The sequence below is a fragment of the Centrocercus urophasianus genome, unplaced genomic scaffold (assembly GCF_019232065.1).
Source record: "Centrocercus urophasianus isolate 14NV4802_14NV808 unplaced genomic scaffold, USGS_Curo_1.0 seq_20, whole genome shotgun sequence".
In the NCBI taxonomy this organism is placed as follows: domain Eukaryota; kingdom Metazoa; phylum Chordata; class Aves; order Galliformes; family Phasianidae; genus Centrocercus; species Centrocercus urophasianus.
The window spans coordinates 20,706,245-20,726,961 of record NW_024884756.1 but is presented as its reverse complement, the minus strand read 5'-3'; the positions used below and the strand labels follow the sequence as shown (position 1 = coordinate 20,726,961).

The 20,717-nt window shown below is 35.3% G+C and overlaps 1 protein-coding gene across 1 annotated transcript in view; it reads right to left on the bottom strand.

Moving 5' to 3' along the window:
- The window catches only part of KCNH7 (potassium voltage-gated channel subfamily H member 7), a 209,223-nt gene that overhangs the window by 61,629 nt on the left and 126,877 nt on the right, over positions 1-20,717 (bottom strand). Inside the window, exons 4-5 of the mRNA XM_042822631.1 lie at positions 6,322-6,750; positions 2,730-2,750 (exon numbers count right to left, since the gene is read on the bottom strand). Coding sequence (XP_042678565.1) covers positions 2,730-2,750; positions 6,322-6,750 — 450 coding nt within the window. The remainder of the gene's footprint in view (positions 1-2,729; positions 2,751-6,321; positions 6,751-20,717) is intronic.

Here is a 20,717-nt window from a genome sequence, read left to right as displayed (position 1 = left end):
TTATGCTTATACATTTATGCTTTATCTTTTCAACATCAAAGTAGGGCTTTTTTTTTTTTCTTTTTCTTTTTGTTGTCATTAGTTGCCTGTCAAATTCTTTAGGTGAAGATTGTCTCTCCTCTACTTGGTTTAGAATGACTTCCGAAGAAGCAAACTTTTCATTTGCTTTGTTAGCTTACAAGAATTCATATACGTGCTTTTTGCTTCCCGAATTCATACAAACCATAGGTTCACGTAAACCAGAGGAAAAAAACCTCCCCTGCTCCACCTCAATTCGTGCTACTTATCCAAGTTGCAGCTTGCTAAGATCCTAAACGGAAAACCTTGCAGTTTGTTTAGATAGTGGGAAGGGTCTGTGTCTTTGCATTGAATAGATAAGGGAGGTTCTTGAGACTTTGTGTCAATAAGGAGAGCTCCACAAGTCTTAATTTAGAATATGTATTTACCTCCAGGAAGACCTCTGAACGCATATAAACTGAAGACTTCTTTGTGCAAAGCATTCATGATAGGAGGAGACGATCCCCCATGCATCCAGTGCTGGTATTAAAGAATGCCAACTTTCTAAGACTCCAACTTGAGTCTTAGAGAGTTTCTCGATAAACTACTTTATGGCAGCACCACTGTGCAGAAAGATATTCAAGCTCACAAGGGAGGGCATGTGCCCTGGTAGTTAAGGTGCTCCCCTTCAACCCAGTGTTTCTGCTCTCAAAGACCTTTCAGTATTTGGTCCAGTGATTTGATATAAGACTTGTGGGTGAGTACCCTAACCACTAAATTACCAAAACCAGTCTTTCTTTCTATCTTTATGCTAGAAACGCTGGTACTGAAGACACCATCAAGGAAATAGGATATTGTGCTTGAACGCCTTTTTAGCCCAGGTAGGACTTGAATAAATATTTTCCACCATCTACTTTTTTCATTTAAACATGTTCTTCAAAATGATGCAGGGCTCACAGTGACTTCAGAAATTAGCAAAGGGGCTGATCTGGCTGGTGTGTGCTGTGCAGGGATAGGCAGCATTTTTTTTTTTTTCAGCTCTGCTTCTCTACATAATTGTAGCAATTAGTATTTGAATATTGAGTAGGCTTAAACATGAGTGGAACATCTAGTTGGGACCATCCGTCAGATGAATGAAATTCTTGATATTCAAGAAACTCTAAGGTAAAGAAAACTAAGAGAGCTTAACCAAATCCACAATTAGATAGATAAGATTTTTTTTTTTTGATGGTAACTTTTTAGAAGCTTAAATTGCACTGAAGTTTTACTTTCTGGGATTTAAATGTTATATTGCTTCTGTTCCAAAGGGAATTACTCTCTCCTCTATGTAACATTCATGCCTTAGCATATGATATCAGATTTAAATTAATTGCACATGAGAATTAAACCACCTTTTTTAACTACCTTTTGCGTTAAAAATTGGTGAAATATATTTATATCATTGATGATGGTAATTAATTAAAACCCCTTATTAACCCTTAAGTACAATGTGGGCTGCTACTTGAGAGCTAGTGGACTTTTCCTATATTCTCATAGCAGGAAGGAGAAAAGGAGGTCCATTACAAATCACAGTTGACACTAATTGGCAGCCTGATTGACACTTTCAGCAGAACAGGAAAGAATTAAATAAGCAGGGAGAATAATATGCTTCTGCCTACTGTATAAAGGGGATTCTTTAAGGTTTAATGTGAACTCTCCATTTGTATGGTAGGATTACATTGCCCCTGCTTACGAAATGCATTAACAAAGGATTTCACTTTCTGAGCCGTCAAGCCAACATATTTCACAAGCAGTAAATACACTTATGAAAGTTGTTTTAGAGTACAATGACTGCATTTTTTCCCCCGAAGACTTTACCAACGTAACATGAAGCAAACGCAATGATTTCATAGTCCATGACTCACTCCACAAAATCTAGCTCATGCAGTGCATGCAGTTTAAAGAGAAGACTTTACCAAGTACACACACTTTTTGCATCATGCATGAAATCACAAACTGGTTTTCAGACATAGCTAAAATAACAGAACAATTTAATCATTGTTTTTTAGAGATGGATGATTTTCAAAATGCTGATAAAAGACACAGCTCAGTGCTGGTGAATAGAAACAACTCTGTAACTGCATGAAGTATTATTTAAACATATAACTGGTAATGAAGTGCATGCATGCACACTTTAATGCTACAGGAATCTTGAAACCATACCCCCTGCCATCCAGGAACGTGAAACTAGTTTTAAGGAAACAAAATAGGAATAAGTGAAGATATTTCCATAGGACTCCTAATTAATAATTCTTTTACTTTTGAGATAGTTAACTGACAAGTAGCCACCTTAGTACAATAGATCGTTAATTAGAGGCCCAGCCTGATTTTACATCCTTTCACAGGTAAAACTCCTGGTTGCTTCAACAGAAGTTTTGCCTGCTTAGACAGCAGTAATGAGTTAAAGGACCTGAACTACGACCCTTCCCTTACCTTTGAATTAGCAGATAGTTAAGTACAATAACCGTTTAACTATGCCTTCACTTTTTCCAGGGATAGGTAGTTAGTGCTTTGAGACAATAGTTAAGAGAATGACTACATGTTTAACATGAATAATTTCAGTAATGGCTCTGGCTCTAGGGGGGCCAGCATGAGAATGTTGCTTTTGAACATTTCATACAGCAGGCAAAGTAACATGCCAAAAAGTGTGGCTGTGGAGACACTGGAACGTATAGTCTAGACGGATACTTTACCTTTGACATTGCGACCATTGTCTGGTTTTCAGCATAATAAAAGCAAAGAAAAAGAGAGAAAAAAAGACAACTAAAATCTACATCAGAAAACATTGCTTCCAAATATATGTGGCTGGAATTAAAATGATTGCATTACGTAAAGTTTTGGGCAGGATGAAGTCCCTTTGGCAAAGAACAGCTTGTACAACAGTTTGGAATTGATCAGCAGGAGCTGCAAAAATGAGTAGGATTGGCTCTAACTTGCTTTAACAGCAAAACAACAACATTGTTTCCCCACAAGTCCTATGCTGATTTGGAAATCCAAAGATCTAACCCACAAGACAGCAACTAGTCAAAAGCAATTAAGCCAGACTGAGGCACCCACAGCTGCGAGCAGCCCAGGCCAGCAGCAGGGGCTGCGTGGGTGGTCTCACAGGTGCCTACACCTTCCAGTCCTCCCAGGAGGAGTTAGGTCTCCCAGAACTGCTTTTAACGCAGCAGCAAGGTGAGTAGTGCTATGTCTCACTAAATACTGAGAAACTGCTGAGGAGAAAGATGAGCCTTAAACCTTTTCCCAGCACACTGGTTGGTACCTTTGTGGAAAGTAATAGTGGAGAAGTTATCTTCATGAGGTACACCTGCTCCTCACAGGCACTTTCATCCCTGAACCTTCACCTGAGATTAATCTGTTTAATTATTTAAAGAAGTCACATGTGAACAGTTACCACCTTACCTTCTTAGGGATGTATACAAGTCCTAGGTTGCCCTTTGTACAGCTCACCCTGCCTGGCTGCAGGGGCTCGGTAAGTGTGTAAGGGCCCTGAATTTGGCGGGAACAGCTGTGTTCCTGTGTGCCACCAGCTCCTGTTACCTGCTCTAGAGATCAAACTCTCAAAGAAGTTTGAAGGCTGCAGGAATGGCTGAGGACCCTTTCTGAAAACAGTAAAATTCCTAACGTACTGGTGTACCTGCCTGCAAAATCTGGTTTGCTGATGCTTCAGATGAGAAAAATTTGGCTGCAGTTTGTTGGAATACAGTTCCTGTGCTGCTGTTTTTGCTGTCAAACAGGTAACTACAGGATGGAATTCAACTGAGTATGCCCAAATGAATTTACAATCCTAAGCTGTCATTTTTAATGTGATACCTTTTAGTGTTTGATTGTTGCTATACCACATAAGGACTGGAGTTTATTTTTATGTGCTGTAAGTTAGGGTTTTACATTCTTCAGTAGTTTCTACAGCTTCTGCTCAAAATCTGTAGTTCAAAGAAGAGGATTTAGGCTGAATCTTGGTTGTGTAAAGTAGCAGAAATGCTAAGTCAGGGCTTGAAACAGTGATGGAGAACCCGGTGAGAAGGCGGGGCCCATCCAAGGGAGTTCAGGCATGTGCAATGTACTGAGTGACCAGAAGGAGTGGAGCCGGGATCCATCCCTTCCCAGACCTCATTTAAGGGTTGGCAGTGAAGGCAAGGGCATCTCTTGAGTTCCCTGTGTACCTGAGGATTTCTGAAGGTAAGCATCTTCTTTATGTCTGTGCCCACGGCTGTTGCACTTGAGCAAGTCCTCACTTGCTGTGGACTAGGACCTTGCTGCTCTGCTGTTGTTGTTGTGCTTTCTATTGCATTACACCTGACTTATGTAGATCATCTTAAAACATCGATGGGGTTTTGCAGCTTAAGGTTAAGGCGTGTGGGACTTTCTAGTAAAATTTAAATATCTTTTCAGCATAAGATGCCGAATTCAAACATAACTGAGAGAAGATGGCATCAAGTGTGGTTGATAATTCTAATGGGACACTGAGAACTATCCTCTCTTCTGCTGTACTTTTTGAAGAATGTGTATATATAACCTAAATAGAGGGACAGACTCTCTACTGTTTTGTATGCAAAGTAAAATTGGATGACATTGTTTTATCTGTTTACACTGTAAGGATGTAAGATGTCAGAGGAATTTGAATGTATTATCTGCTTCTTACAGTAAAATCACCTGTTCTTAGTATCTAAAACTTGAAAAATACTACTCAGTGAAATGGAGCTTGAAATCTTTTGCTCTTCCATGCAGCCAATATTAAATTGTATGGCTATTTCTGCATGAACTTTATACCATTATAAACAATAAAACTTAGTAATAGAACTTAATTTTTACACATTTCGAGAACTATCTGTGAAGTGCTTTAATCGTAATAAGTTCTGAAAATAGGAATTGACAAAACATATATATTTAAATGTGTTTTATTTGAAATGCTGATTTAGATTTGGGAAAGTTAAAAACAAAATGAAGCATCTGTAGCATTCCAAAAGACATGTGTAAACATTGGTGTCTTTGGCTCCAGACCCTGATCTTGAAATCTTGGCTTGAATGTGAAAATGAAATATACCAAAATGGCAGTTTGGAATAGCCTTAATTGAATTTTCAGGTTCACTTATGCTGAAAAAACTAGAGTAAAAAAGAAGCAAAAAAATGATTAAAAGAAAAAGCATTTCTCTATTATATTTAATACATGTGTAGCATAAGGAATAATCACTTCTGCTATTGTAGGAATTGGTCTGAGTGAGGGTGGAGCACTCAGACTTACATTTTAGGAGGTGTACGGAAGCAGAAACACTGCTGCACACCTTCCAAAAGGCAGGAGAACTTAAGTGAGTTTTACTCTTGGAGTCAGTGAATGACAGCAGAAGAATGAGCAATCATGGAAAACGAGACTCATTTTCTTATGTTATGAAAGAGTGAATACAGGTTCACATGTTTCTGAATTCTTAAAATATTCCACGTACATTACTTGCCATCGAGCTTGAATAAAAATTGCACAAGTCATTAGTATCTACAGAAGCATTGTATATTTAGCAGCTTTTTGTGGAAGTGAGTTACAAAGTACTTTTCTATTCACTGAGTTTTGAAACCTCTGTTTCTTAAATTTCTCATCATTTCTTCTTCAACACGAAGAAACTATGGGTTGTACTCCATGACTTTGCATGGGGTACTTTGCGCATAGTTGAGCTGCTTAATATAAATTTCATGTATTTCACTAGGCATTCCACCAAGCTTTTCACTGGAGTTACTGAGGAGATTATTCTCCAATGTGTAAGAAAAAGCATTAGTTTTGGTTAGTGAATATACAATATGCATAAGAGATTTTTTTAAAAATAAACTGTTCTGTCTCTGAAGTAGGATTCCATGCCATTAGAGATATTGTGTGCGAGACACACAATATGGGGACATACTGTGTGTCTCGCACACAGTATCTCTAATGGGACAGAACTGTGTATGCAGTTCTGGCTTAATTGTCTGAATCTTTTTTTTTTCCTCCCCTAGTACAAATATTAGTTTTGCAGATGCTGGGACTAATTTTGCTGTTTTCCTGTACAGAAGGCAGATGGTGGTCTAAGAGCAGCTCCATGATTTCACTGGTCTGCTTAGACATTAAAAGCAGTATTCAGAGTAAAAAACAAAAAACCCCCAAAACTGGCTTATTTTCTCCCTTAATATTTTTATTGTGATTTTGGATGTCTATAGATGAGAATGTGTAGTTTTGCTTACAAATTGATAATTACTGCAAAAAATCGTAAAAATCTCTCTTAATGAAAGACAGAATACTGACTGATTTTTCTACCATACCTTCACTTGCATGACGGTCCCTAAAAATGTTCTTCGTGTGGACGTTAAATCCTTCTATGTCATGTACTGAAGATGCTCTCCGTATGCTACAAATGCTTTCCTTTGATCTGGAATGGGTTAGTGGATTGCTTGTCTGTATCGTGTCAGGGTAAAGTCTGTCCCATTGCTGTTTAGGTGATGAATGGTCGAGAGGTCCTGATATATTAACCAAAGGCGAACATTTACTTGGTTGAATCAGTGCTTTTGTGTCATCCACTTCTGAAGGGCTACAACTTTCTTTTGTAGGTGATTTAAAGTGCTTCAGAGCCACTGAGTCATCGCTGTGCTTAGATGAGTCGATTATCACTGCATCGGGATCCTCTTGTGGTAAGGACTGTTTTCTATATGTTAAAAGTCTCAATCCAGGTAACCGGAACCCAAAAAGTTTGCCTACATGTAAATATATTAAAAACAACAACAAAGAAAAGATTGTGTTAGGTTCTTGTCATGAAAATCTGCTAATTTTTTTTTTACACAAATTGAGATGACATAATGACAGCTATAAATAATTAACCTATTCTTAATAGTGATTTGTATTGGGATATGTAAATGATGTGGAGGTTTGTTAAATTCCAGAGGACTTCATATTTCAGTCAAATCTAAGCTAATGAGCTCAGAAAAAGAATAAGCGTTGATTCTATGGTCTGCTTTATAACAAATAAGATGATCTATTCTGATGGTTCTTTCTGGCTTAAATCTGTGTATTTGTGTAAGGCTATATATGCACTGGATTACTTTGCTTTGTGGATGTATCCTGAAACAGGTATTTATGGATCTTATTATTAGTGGAATTCCTTGTGCTTAAAACTGTGATACTGATTTATTGATTCATTGGCTACAAACTTAACAGAGCTAACCCTTCTGAAAAATAAATCGAGCATTAGTATTGCTATTATTGTTTTCAACAGCTATATTTTTATATTTAAATGAAGCACTTATTTTGAATGATGTGGCTTCCAACCCTCTGTTGCATCCATACAGTACATGCATCTTTTGCGCGTTTTTGTAGATGTAGGCTTAGTTGGACTTGGTACATTAAATGATGTGGTAGGTGTATGGGAACTGCTGAATCATTGTCTGAACTTCTGATTGACCACCTGAGGCAAGCAATGAGTCAGCCACGGAGCACAGGTGGAAGTAATTCACCTGTGCTACTGGAAGGGGTGGAGCCTGGCTCCACCTTTCCTAGATCCCATTTAAGTGCTGACTGCCACTAAGGAAGGATCTCTTCCTAGAGGTAACTAACTGTGGAGAATATTGCGAGTCTACAACATCGGTAAGCATTTTCCGTTTATTATCTTCCTGTTGCGATAATCTTACTTAGGCTAAAACTCTGAACACCAGTTGATTTTACGTGTCTGTATGCTTATTGATTGTGCAGTAGGCTATGCTGAATGCATGTAAAGTGAACAAAATTTATGGCAGTAAGAAATAGCTGTAGCTGAGAGTAATTGTAAAATTCAAGTAAAATGCTATAAATTGAAAAAATGTAGAGTAAGAAATGTAAAGTTTTCTCAGATTGTTCCCATAAAACAAACAAACAACAAATCCAGGCAGCGAATACTTGAAAACTGCGTAATATAATTCAGATGGTATTAGGACTTCTAATGTACAGAAGACACAGCAAAATATGGAAGAAATTATAAAGAAACAGTAGCAAAATAAAATAACTGAATGGATCAAACATCATTTCATAAACATGAACCTATTGTTTCTTGTTACTTATTCTGCAATGTGTTTTCCACTATGAGTATGCTTTCTCAGAGAACATCACAAAATGTCTTGCTGTTCCTACTTATTAGGATAAGAAATTCTGTTGAGATAAGATTTCATTCTATTCAGTTAGTTTTACCACTCTTTGAAGCTAGCTAATATTCGTTAATATTTAGCACTGTGATTTTTCACTTTTTACTGAAATGTTTTGAGATAATAATTAGCTGATGCTTGTACATAAGTTAATACAACACATTTGATCACAGCTCAGTCATTTAACATTTTAGAGTGTGCTATGTATATTACTGAATTTAACTTGAATTTTGAATGAATGAGAGTGTCTGACTCTTAAAGGAAAAGTTGTATAAAGCCTAAAGTTGCTATACTGAAGGCCACTGAGGAGGTAGGATTTGTGGTGTAGGACCTCTGATAGTTCCTGAATGTGGATGAGTGGAGAAGGAATTTAAGGACAACTCAGTTGTTGTATTTCTTCTAGTTTATTTATTCAGTTCCTGGATGTTGGCAGTTTAGAAATTTCTTTTGATCCACAGATTGTTTTGCGCTCAGATCATTGATGTTTGATGGAACTTTCTTCCATGAATTTGTCTCAGTGCTTTTGATACAGAATTGTACTTTGCTCTAGAAAGTATGCTATGTCAAACATTCTCATAATTTATGTAAAACTGTGCAAGAACCACTTCTTGCAATAGTTTTACAGCAAGCAAGTTGTCAAAGGTGCTAGTTTCCTTATGTATCTCTTTTGATCTCCTTGATGAATGCAAGTATAACTAATCTATATTAAAATTTTTGTGTACCTCTGATCACCCTTACTCTTAGCTCCTTTTCATTTCTAATATAGTAACTTTTGGCAGTGGTATGAGCCACTCCCGTTCTTAGAGGTTAGCAGAGTGACTTTTCTTACAGATATAAAAATAATCTATAATTCACTGTTTTATCACTTGGCCTTTCAGTAATTCGGTGTGGGATGTCTGCAAATCTCACATCATATTCTGATTAATTTTATGACATCAGCAAACTCTAACCTTCATTCTCCAAAGAATTGAAAATGAATTTAACAGGACTCTGTGTGTCTCTGCTGATTACATCTTAAGAAATCTGGTCATTCATTTTGACCTTTCTTTCCCTATATTAAAATTTGATTCCATGTAACAATTTCCCTCCTTTTGTTTCACGACTTCAATGAGGAATCTTCTGGAAAAAGAAAAACAACAACAACAACAACAAAAAAACAAAAACAAAAAAACCCCACCCACTTTATTCCAAATGTTTAGTATTAAATCTATTACTCTAATGAATATACTAACACAGCAGTGCAGTAGATAGCGAGTTCACTGACAGCACGTAGAGGTGCCAATTTTCAATCTACACATCGATATTTGGTGGTATGGACCTCAGGAGCATGCATATTTCTTCTGATTTACTAAGTATACTTAAATTTTTGACAGTTGAAATCATTGAAGTATATTAAAAATAATTTATTATTTTGAATGTGCATATAAATGAGTTGGAAAAGATCTTGATCTTGGAAGCTTATTGTATGAAAGGTAAAACGAATACTGTAACTTCTTTAATCAATTACATTAATCTTAAAAATATCATTCATAAGATTTTATGGCTTTAGCTGCTATTAAAGGGTTGCTTTTTTTTTTTTTTTTTTTTTGCTGGCACTCTGATCTAGTTACATTCATGGTGATGCAGATGGTCTTTTCTGCTTCACCAGGTTAATATGACCGTGTTATACTGCATTACTGATTCAGCTGTCTAACTGCAGCTGAGCTGGAAAGAATCTGCTGTGAGAATGCCGCTTCTTGCTGAGATTCTTGGGCATGAAATTAAAAACTTAAATGAGTAACTTTTCCCTATTCTTCTATAAACTGTAATAGATGATCTTAAAAAGAGAGGGCTTTTAATTTTAACTTGAATATCCTTTGGGGAATACTATTCAGGTTAGGGATAATGAGCTATATGTGTTGAACGTTCAGTTGCTCTCCTGTAGTACTGTGGCTAAAACTATCAGAAAGCCCCTTCAGAATTTATCTAATTTACATCACACTTCATTGCTTAGCCCAGTAGTAATACAAGTTGGTATGAAACAAAATTCACGGCCCCAGGCCTAATGTCCTAGTACTGACCAGCAGTCTCAATGGAGGCTTCCTGGCATAGTGCACATGGGATGAAATCTTTTGTTCAGAAGTGGACAATGCCAGCACTGTAGATATCATGTCTGAGGAGATTTATCTTGTTCTGTAATACTGAAAGTTTTTTGAGATATAATGATGTCTGTTATGAATATACAAATGATGTTACATGAAAATCCTTATGTTTTATTGAAGGTGAAAAGCAGATTGCCAAATTCTTCTTAATGCTGAATCAGTTTGTATAACTGTGGCTTGTTAAAAGCAGTTAAGTCAGGGCCACAGTTCCAGGCTTAGATTCCACCTTTTCCTTTCAAATCTTGCTTTACTAAATAACTAATTTGCAACTGATGTAATAAGTTAGTTGTATTTATTCTCCATGCTTGCTCAGCTAACCTTTTCTAAAGTTTCTAAACAATAGAACCCAGTCCAGAAATACACTCCCAGTTAGAGAGGATGCTTCTAAACTGTAGGCAGGCATAGTTATCTGTGAAGTCCCAAATAAACTTTTTTGTCTTCTGAAAGACTCTTTTGTTCTGTCTCGTATTTTGGGAGACCAAAGGATGGAAGATATTTAGAATTCATGGAACCTAAAATATAAGTGTCATCGATATTTTTAAGGTAAATTTTTTTATAGTTATGGTCTGTCATAGCTTGATTTGTGTGGACTTTGAAGTTCTTGGAGAAATAGGGAACTTCACCGCCCTACATAGAACATACAAAAAATCTATTACCTCAGACCTTAAAAATGGCATTGAATGAAAATATATACAAAATATCCTGAAATATCTGATTCCATTGAAGACACATAAGGTGAGCTTAATATATTAAAGCAATGCTTGTGTGTTTTATTAAAAGCTATCTGGCTTTCTACCTCTAATGTATATTTGGAAAGGTGTTTTTGTTCTCAATATGTAAAGAAAAAAACTTTTCAAAATTACTTCCCTTTTAAAATTTTCACTGTTTTGCATTGAAGAACTAAAGAGAAATGAAGGTTTCAAGTTGAAAGATAACTTTTTGATTAATAATAGTTCTGTGGGGGGAAAAAAAAAAAGTAGGAAAACCAAGAAAAATTGATAACCTTGCTTTACCACAACAATTGAAATTGGAAATGTTAATTTCCAATTGGTAAAGGGAAATTAATGGTATTAATGGAATTAATGGAAAACTTAATGGTATTAAGTGAAGGTGTGCCATTTTTAAAGACTAAGAAATGTCTTGGAGAATTTCATGGCAGAAAAAAAGAAAAGGCAAAGAAACTTGTTCTAAAAACTTTTACGAACTTCAGTCATGAATTGCAAATTCCCTGCCCCATGAACAAAGATTTAGACTTTCCCAAAACAAAGCAAAGGAGCTCAATGCATAAAAAGTTTGCACAAGATAAACCAAGTGAGGTGTAGAAACTCTTAGAACTGTTTCCTGGTATGATGTTGTTTGTCCTAGGCTAAAGGCCCAAACTAAAATGAGCCGCCTGTGTTCAGGATCAAAATGTAACTATGGTAAGGTATTGACAATCAGGTCTGGGATTGATTTATCACGTTATATGATTGCTCTGGTTATAGTGTAGGCCTAATTACATGTCCAGTACATAAGACGAAAGAATACAACATACATATCTGTGGAAGATCAGCCTGTTCTTAACAGAGGGAGACTTCCTTGACAAGAGTGGTAAGTTGGCTGTGATAGATTGTCCTCCAAAGTAGGAGTTAATTCTACTATACTTTTGTTCAGAATCTACTCGAAACAGTGAACAAAATTACTTTTGCAAAGGGAGCAGTCACCTCCATCTTGAAAGATTTTTTTGATAGCTGAGTGACTAATATGAAGGAACTTTCAGGATATAGGTTGTCAGCAATATGTACTTGAGCAATTACTGAATTTCAGCTCAAAGGCTTGGAAATGTAATCAAGTAACTGTTGCAACAGAATCAACTGCTCTTGAGAAATGGAGTTCCTGAACATTGGCAATCTTAAATAGCAGCACATACTTGAATGTAATCTGTGGAAATGCTGAGGCACGTGATGCTGCCGTCAGTCTGGGCTCAGCAAGCCTAAGGACAGAATTACAGCAGAAGCCAATTATAGTGTGTTTTTTTTTTTTTTTTTTTTTTTACCCCAGATGTAGAGGAGCATACATCAGTGGATCATTTTTTATTCAGCTCATTAAATAATCTTCATTGACTGGGTCTCTTTTTTTTCTTAGTCAGAAAAGGAAAGCATATCCAATTATTAACTTTAGAAGCTTAAATTTATAATTCTCAGCTACTGCAGACACTTTGAATCCTCTGGTGTAATCTACTTTAATTTTGGCATTTCTTTTTTTTTTTTTTTTTTTTTTTTTTTTTTTTTTTTTTAGTTTTTGCTAAAACTTAAGCTTGCATTTGAACTCTCAATATCAGCAGTCATTTTTATGTTCCTCTGTGAGTGGAAGTTATTTTGTCTTTTGATGGTGATAGCACATTTGCTTGCTTCAGGCTGTATTTATCCTAAAAAGTAGTGTTGATTAATATGATACAAGATCTTCCTGTTTACAAGTATACCTATGAGTTGTTCTAACAAAACATAGCTTTTCAAGCTGTAAGATGTGCAGGGGATAAAATTTTTGGCTACACGTAGGGCTGTGCTGTATCTGGCTGACTAGGGAATGTAGGTGTGTTCATGGTCTCTCTGAAAAGGAAGAATGGTTATATACTATGAAGTTCATGTCCAAAGATGTTAACTGTCTATCTGTCTTCTCATTTGTTGATAGAGATATAATTGTTACCTTTTATTCATTATGATGTGCTTATAATTGCTTAAGTTTTATGAAAACAAATGTGAGTCTTTCATTTTAGTTTTTGTGGCTTTATTTATTGGATAAAAGTGAAAAGGAAGAAAAACGTAAATAACTGTCGTGAAATAAAGCAACTATCAATAAATATTAATATATATTATATGAACATTAATTATTCATTTAGCATAGTATTACACTATCTTGCATATATGAACATTAATTATTCATTTAGCATAGTATTACACTATCTTGCTGAGACTATGGTGGTTCTGATAGATAGGAGAAATAATTCATTTCATGCATTAAATCAAGTTCTTAAGGAACTCAACCCTACATCTCAGTTACCAGACTTCATAGAGTACTTAATGTTGTTTTTGTCTGAGACAGGATGCCTGAGGTACTCCTTATGTTTTAATAGCGAATTTATATATCACTGCTAAATACCACAGTGTGTTTCCTTTCATGCATTAAACTTTATGTTCTTCATATAAGAACTTCTAGCAATGATAACCTGAGAAGTATTGCTACATTTGAATTTTATATCTCATATAATTATACTAAATTTAATAGTTCAGTTGTTATATCTATAGTTTTGCAGAAATAAGTATTCAGAAAGTGGAGGCAAAAGCCATATTTTGACTTATGCTCTTGTAGAGTTATGTAAAATGTAATGAGGTACTGAAATAGTAGAAACAGAACAAAGCAATAACAGGGCATTAGTAGATAGAAATTTAGAAGATAGATTTACCTGAAGAAGAGCCACTCGAAAGGTTGTTACCATCTGAAATACAATTAAACTAGATTTACAAAAAGCTTTAGCTTAAAAAGAAAAGTTTTCAGAATATAAACAGACTATTAAGAAAAGAGGGTTGAATATCAGATTTTGCACATTTTTACAAGCAAACTCAGTAGACTGAATTAACGTTCAATATAGATAATCTGCAGAAGAATTGATCTAAAAGTACATTATCTTTTTTATTTGAAAAATGTAGAAACTATTCCATTAAGAAGAACTTGGATAATTACTCAGTTTTGTAACATAGATCAGTGTATTTCCAATTGCTAAGCTTTATGGTTTGCTAATACAGACAGGGAACTGAAGTGACTGTATCCAGACTAATATGCTACTTATAGTGAAACAGAACATCTAATTTCTTAGTGAGCATTGCTTTGCTAGGAAATGCCAATTTTTGTTTGGAAGAAAGTTGCTGAGAAGTTGAATAATTCACTTTCTTCAGGGAGAATAGGCTTTTTTGACAACTCTTGTTCAGGATATGACCTCAGAAGTTTCAGATTCCTTGTAGGGCTCGCATATTTCACTTCTCCATAGGAAGAACTGCTCTGACTACACGTCTCATGACTCTGCCAATTGCTTTCATGTCTTTGAAATGCCCAGCTTGCCCAAGTGTTATGCTCCTTATAATAGTCCAGCATCTATGACAGGATTCTACACATGAGAAATAAGGCACTATGGTGGTGAAGTTCCATGTTTTTATTTATAGTTTGTTTGCTTAACTTAAAATCTCCTGTCCATCTGAGAGATTGTCAAATCCATTTAAATATTTTCTATTTAGTAGAGTCATCTTAAGTCTGAGATACTCTGATTTTAATTTCTCACTCTTTGAGATTAATGTCTAATTTAACTTAGTGCACAAATGTGTAAAGTTCTCCATGCCAATTCTAATTATGTATAATACAGAAATGTCTTAATTATTTTATTAGAGAATGATGCAAAACTGAGTGCCTTTATACTTTCTTGAGGGTATATATTATAACCTGAGATGACTTTGTAAAATCATTATTCTGGCCTTCCAGTTTCCTCACAGTATACACCTCTTTTAAATGCCATGAAAAGAATGAATAGGTAGATCTGCTTAAAGTAACAATAAAGAAAAAAATGAATCAAAATCTATCACTGGAGGAGACCTCCTACGTCAAAAATCTTGTTCATGCTCACTTCTCGTACTTATTACTTATCTGTTTAAACAGCAAGAGGAAATTTTGCAGGGACTCCGCACAGCCTATTTATTGTCAGTTTCTGTTCCTTTTTCTATCATCCTGTCTGCACGAGTCATCTCCACTGAAAGCTACTGAAAGCTGTGTCATTCCCTCTGTTTAGTTTGCAACCTCTTTAAGCAGAGATTGCCTTCTATTGTTGACTGTTTATACAAGATATAGCACAATAGGGCTGTGATTCTAGCTGGGAGAGGCTGTAATACAAACAGTTAATTACAGGGGCTAAAATCTAGCAAAGCTTCCTTTCTAGTCTGAGTCCCGGAAATAACCACCATGAGTAAAGGAAATTTAGCCACCACACTAGTATTTTTCTGCCTGTAAAAGAAGATTAAAATGATTCATTTATTTTAAAGTGTGTACTGTTGATCAGGTGTTTTGGAGTACTCTGAAGAGAAAATTCCAAAGGTATTCTGTCAGCTTTACTGCTGATTGTTGTCTGGCTTTATTCCTTTGCAAAGAGTTCCACACTGCCTCATGTCACCTAACGTTCACTGTAATTTGCAGGCAAATTATATATGTGATATTGGAGTTGCCAGAGCTATCCTTTTGGTTGACTAGTTAGAAACTTTTGTTTTTCCGGTCACAATTTTTCTTGATTAGCTCTCACTTGGGATGAATTTGCTTTTTGGTGTTGCAGCTAAAAATAAGACCCTGGACAAACTCCTCAGTTCATTTTGGGTAAGGTCAGGAGTTGAGTACTGCTGTTACATGTGATGTTTGGTGTGGCAAGTGCCTATGCATCAAAGAACATACAGTGTTTCATGATAAATTTATTGTCCAAAAAAAATGTTTAGAAAAAATGTATGCTTATCTCTTACCATACTGTTATGCTTACTCATACAGCAAAGTGCTCTGCTTGACAGGAAAAGAAAGTCTGACTTTTGAGTTCATTCTTTGACTTAAAAGATACGATTTGAATTTCAGTTGTGCTTGCTTTATTTAACTTCAGTGAATGTAGTGAGCGTTCTTTCTGTGTTGTAATTCCATTGTTAGGATCAGTATAAAGCCAAACTTTGTCAAGGATAAGCACCTTTTAGGGTTTTCTTTTTGAAAAGTTTTATTAATTAGTACTAATAGTGTTTTTTGTTTCAACTTTGTATAAGAAAATATGTAGCAGATCCTCTCATTTGCATAACAGAAAGAAAAATTATTCTGGGGTGTATTTAATAGGCTTATAGATTTTTGAAGTGATAAAATAAGGCAGAAATAAAGCAATCCCCAAATAACTGTCTTTGACCAAATGAGATTATGTGCTTAATCAAATAACTTTCTGAACTTTCTCCCATGAGATAATGAACAATGTATTGGGGAATCAATATTAATTTATAGCTTGGTTCTCCAAGCTAGTAAAAATGTTTGGGACTTAAATGAACAGAGTTCGTGATGACATTATCTTATCTGATTAGCTTCTTCAGTCTACGTATTACTGGGAGTTTTGCTTTAGTATGGACCAGAGTAAAAATGTTAGAAAAATCACATATAGGTCATTAAAAAAAAAAAAAAAAAAGCCACCAAAACATTGTGCTGTAGGGCAGAAAATGAAAAAATTTGGAACCACAGTCCTAAGCAGCTTTTTCCTTTTTGTGTATATTTGTATGTTACAGTCCCACAACAAGTCTATTCTGAGTAGAAAAATTGTAACTACGTTCTTCATATAGAATTCAGTCCTCAGAGCTCTGAATTTCTATGAGTGGGAAGACTTTCTGTCCAATCCTTGTCATGACAGATTTTGATCTCTTGCAGTTATCAGACTAGCATTACAGGCACAAAATATTTCACAGCTGTGGAGAGCAGAGTCAGATGCCGGGAGTTAGTTTATGCCACTGGTCCCTTAAACCTGAAAATTCCTCATCCGACTCATTGAGTAGATGAATGTGACAATCTGGAATGTTTGACAGGTTTGGGAATAAAATCGGACACTTACATTGGATGATTTAAAAGCAATATTTAAACTCAAAAATTATTTCAGTACTTACTTGAAAAATGGTTTATTGAAGTCTGTATGGCATAACTTACAGGAATTCTTATGTCAGGACCATTTCAGTTAGCAGATATTACCAGTAGTCTGGCAGACTAGTAAAAAGGATTTTCTGCTATACTAGGATAAAATGTATTTATTGTAGAATACCTACAGTTTTTTTGTTTAAACAGTGAGTCTAAAAGGGACAAGTTCTCTTTCTAGGAATGTTTTGCTAAATATCCTACTTTATTTCAGCTGGAGTTGAACGTTTTATGTAACTTAGGCGAATGTATTGATTTCTGTGAATTTATGACCAATACTTCTGGGATTCAGTTTTTATGATCACAGTGAATTTCAGGTAAATGTTAACTTACCACTTGTGGCAGAGAATAACCCATAAGAACTAGCTGGTTTTGTACAAACAATCCTGTAGGGTTTATGTAGCTCAAAACTTTTGATCTTAACACTTAAATACTATTTACCATATTGTTTAAAAAGTAGGTGTTTATACCTTCAAACACTTCACAAATATAGTGAAGTGGGATGAAGTAAAAGTACTTAAATTTTGCTTACGGAATTTAATTTCTGTAATTATAAAATATTTACATGACCTAAGAAAAGGCAACATAAAAAGCAAACAAGGTTATTAAAAACCATGAATAAGAATGAATGGAATTCTCGTATCTGTAAATGAGACAGAATTTAGAGCTACTGGATAATAAATAGACATCTATAGCAGAAATCACTTTGTCTCACTTTAATAGCACACTGTACAAAAACATCCTTATTGGAAAGGTATGTTCCCAATTATGTCTACAGAAGAAATTTCCTAACTTCTCTGAATATACAGATTGGATGGATAAGGCATTAAATTAAGTTTTTAGAAGTTTAAACATTGACATCTGACTTTTTTTTTTTTCCCTCTAAAGGAAACTTATATGTGAACAAAGTCTTTTTTCATTTACTAGTGTAGTGACTTACCTTGAAAAATAGAATTGTGGTAAAGCACAGAAACAATGTAACAGAAGAGTGAAAAGTCATTAGCTGTGATTCAGTAATCATTTATAGGTTTGCTGCATGCTAGGATTATTCATAATTTAGCTATTTCATTACAGGAGCATTAGTCAGACTACCACAGAAAAATAATAAATTCTTGCAAGGACGAATAAAGGATCAGCTGAAAGGATTTTTTTTAAAGCCTTTGTGAAGCCAGTATCTTTACTTTTCACATTACTGCCTATTCAGGCTTTTGCTGCATCTGAGACAGGAGCTCTTGAGTACCAGACTAGAAATAAAATTATTTATACTCAGGTGCGGTCATCAGACTCCTGGAAATTTAGTGCACTTTTTCTTAAATCTATTACTGTAATCTGCCAGGTACGATGGTGAACCAGAACCTGGCTGTATTAGCCATTTGTTCACTGGACATTTACAGGTTCTAGTCTTTCTGTGTACAAGCCTTCAAAAACAAACTGCACTGTGTGTATGGCATGAAAAGCTCTTTTTTCTTTGAATATATTTGCCTTCAGTCTTAGGGAGCCCCGTTGTAAGTTGTCTCATTCAAAACAGCTGGCTGCATCTGGCAAGGTAGCTGCTTCTAGAATAAAGAGGTTTTTGCTTACACTTGATAAACTCATAATAAACCAACTAGACAAAAATTGATAGTGTGAGATTTTTTTTTTTATTAGGAAAATAACTGTTTTTGTTTCCTGTTCACATTTTAGTACTTTTCTTTTGCAACCTGACTCAGAAATTTTTATTTTCTTTTATGTTGAAAAGATATTCTAATATGAGAAAACTCAGTCTAAGGAACTCTGGAAAGGAATCTTTCATGATCTATATTCTTCTGGGTAGTAGATGCTAATGCAATCTGAAATCTTTTCTTTTATCATTAGCTGTTGCTTGTCTCTGTTGTTTGTTAGAAATGCATTGCACTTGTTATGTGGCTGGTTATTCCATTTCTATTTTTATTTTCCAAATTGGTTGCTGAATTTTAAGAACTTTGTTTCTTGTCTTTTTCCTCTCTGAACCAGTACTCATTACTGTCCATTTTGTATGTAATCTGATGAAAACAGGTCTCCTGCTTTACCTGCTGTTTCATGTTCTAATTAGAAGAAGACTAAAAATAAACTTCATTCTAGAATCTGCTTTTTGCATTTTCTTTGTGTTGAGAATATGACCGATTAAAAAGACAATCTTTTTTTTTGACTTTTTTAATTGCCTAAATAGACTCTGTCTCTTTTGAATTTCAGGGTTGTGGTTTTTTTTTTTTTTTTTTTTTTTTTAGTTCAAATACATTATTAGCCTGTACGCAATATCTTCAAGGTTTTGTGGAAACTTTGTTCAAGTTGGCCTCTTTCTTGAGAATCCTATCTACAGAGAAGAATTTTTGGCTGTGTAGCATGTTGTACTGCCATCCTGCCCACATAACAGTCTGCTCTGACAACACAAGTGACTGGGTGGAAGTAGGAGCAGCCACACGCCTGCTGTAGTTCATGCCAGTTTCTGGCATCTGGCTGAACTCGCTAGCAGAAAATGGTTTAAGTCACCTTTCCTTCCCTTCATTTACACTTTGAACTTTCTCAGTTTTGAATGGGCCAAGGATCTCCAACTAGTTGTATTATTAAAGTGTGCTCAGCATGGAGATGAGTGCATATCAGGCATAACTACTGTAAATAAGAAAGGGATGTTTTGACTAAGTGCTTTTTTTGTGTGTGTGTGTGTGTGTGTGTGCGTGTGTGTGTGTGTGTGTGTGTGTGTGGATGTCCTCTTTAGCGGCTTTTACTTTAGAATATGGCAAGTGACAACACTTGAAAAGCGTATACTGATGTATCGGAGATGACAGAGAAAGCAGCTCTTTTTCAGGATGTGAAGGTTTTTTTTAATTCTTTCCCAATCAGATCTTTTGCCTTCTACTTTGTCAGCACAAACCAACTGGAGAGTCTTACTGTGTTACAAAACCAGGAAGTGTTATTTTAAACCAGGAAATAAAATATTCAAAATGCACAAAATCATGGCATCCTGAAATAGAAACAAATACAAGTGGGGTTTACTTCATGTAATTTTTTTCCTTTTCCCATGCAGTTTTATTATTTCTTCTGATATTCTTTAACTGGCTTTTTACCATAATGTTACCAGAAAACACTTTGTTTTCCTGACATGTGAAGAAATGTAGCAATTTTAAAAGAACAGAATAAGGAAAAGTATAAAACCCCAAGATTTTAGGTTTTTAAGAGTTTCAAATTATTATTGTAAGGAAAATTAATAAAAGCATTTGATGTTTAACAATAATTATTATCAATCTGTTAGCTTCCATCAATAGTAGCATTTCATAATTTTATATCCACTGCCCTTGCACAGTTGTACAGCTGTAGCTGGAATTACTCTTGCCCATTTGAACTGATCCAGTCAGCTCTTTCCTCAGACTTGATGATAATACTGCTTTGTAGGCAATCCCCATTAATTATAGAGGTAAACTGCAAGCTTTTAAAATGTGAATATTTCCACAACACTGGGGCCAATTTATGTAATTTTTGGTTTCATAGAGCTTTGAATGACACTTTACTCATTTTGTGCAGAAGACACAGTGCAGGATGTTTAGATTATGAAGAATGGGAAGAACCTGATAATGCTGTTATGCAGTGCTATAGGCTTGCTTCTCACAAATCTTCTCAATATGAGTGATATTATAACAATTAGTAGAATCACTTAAGGTAGCACACAGTGCTTACAATGAGAAA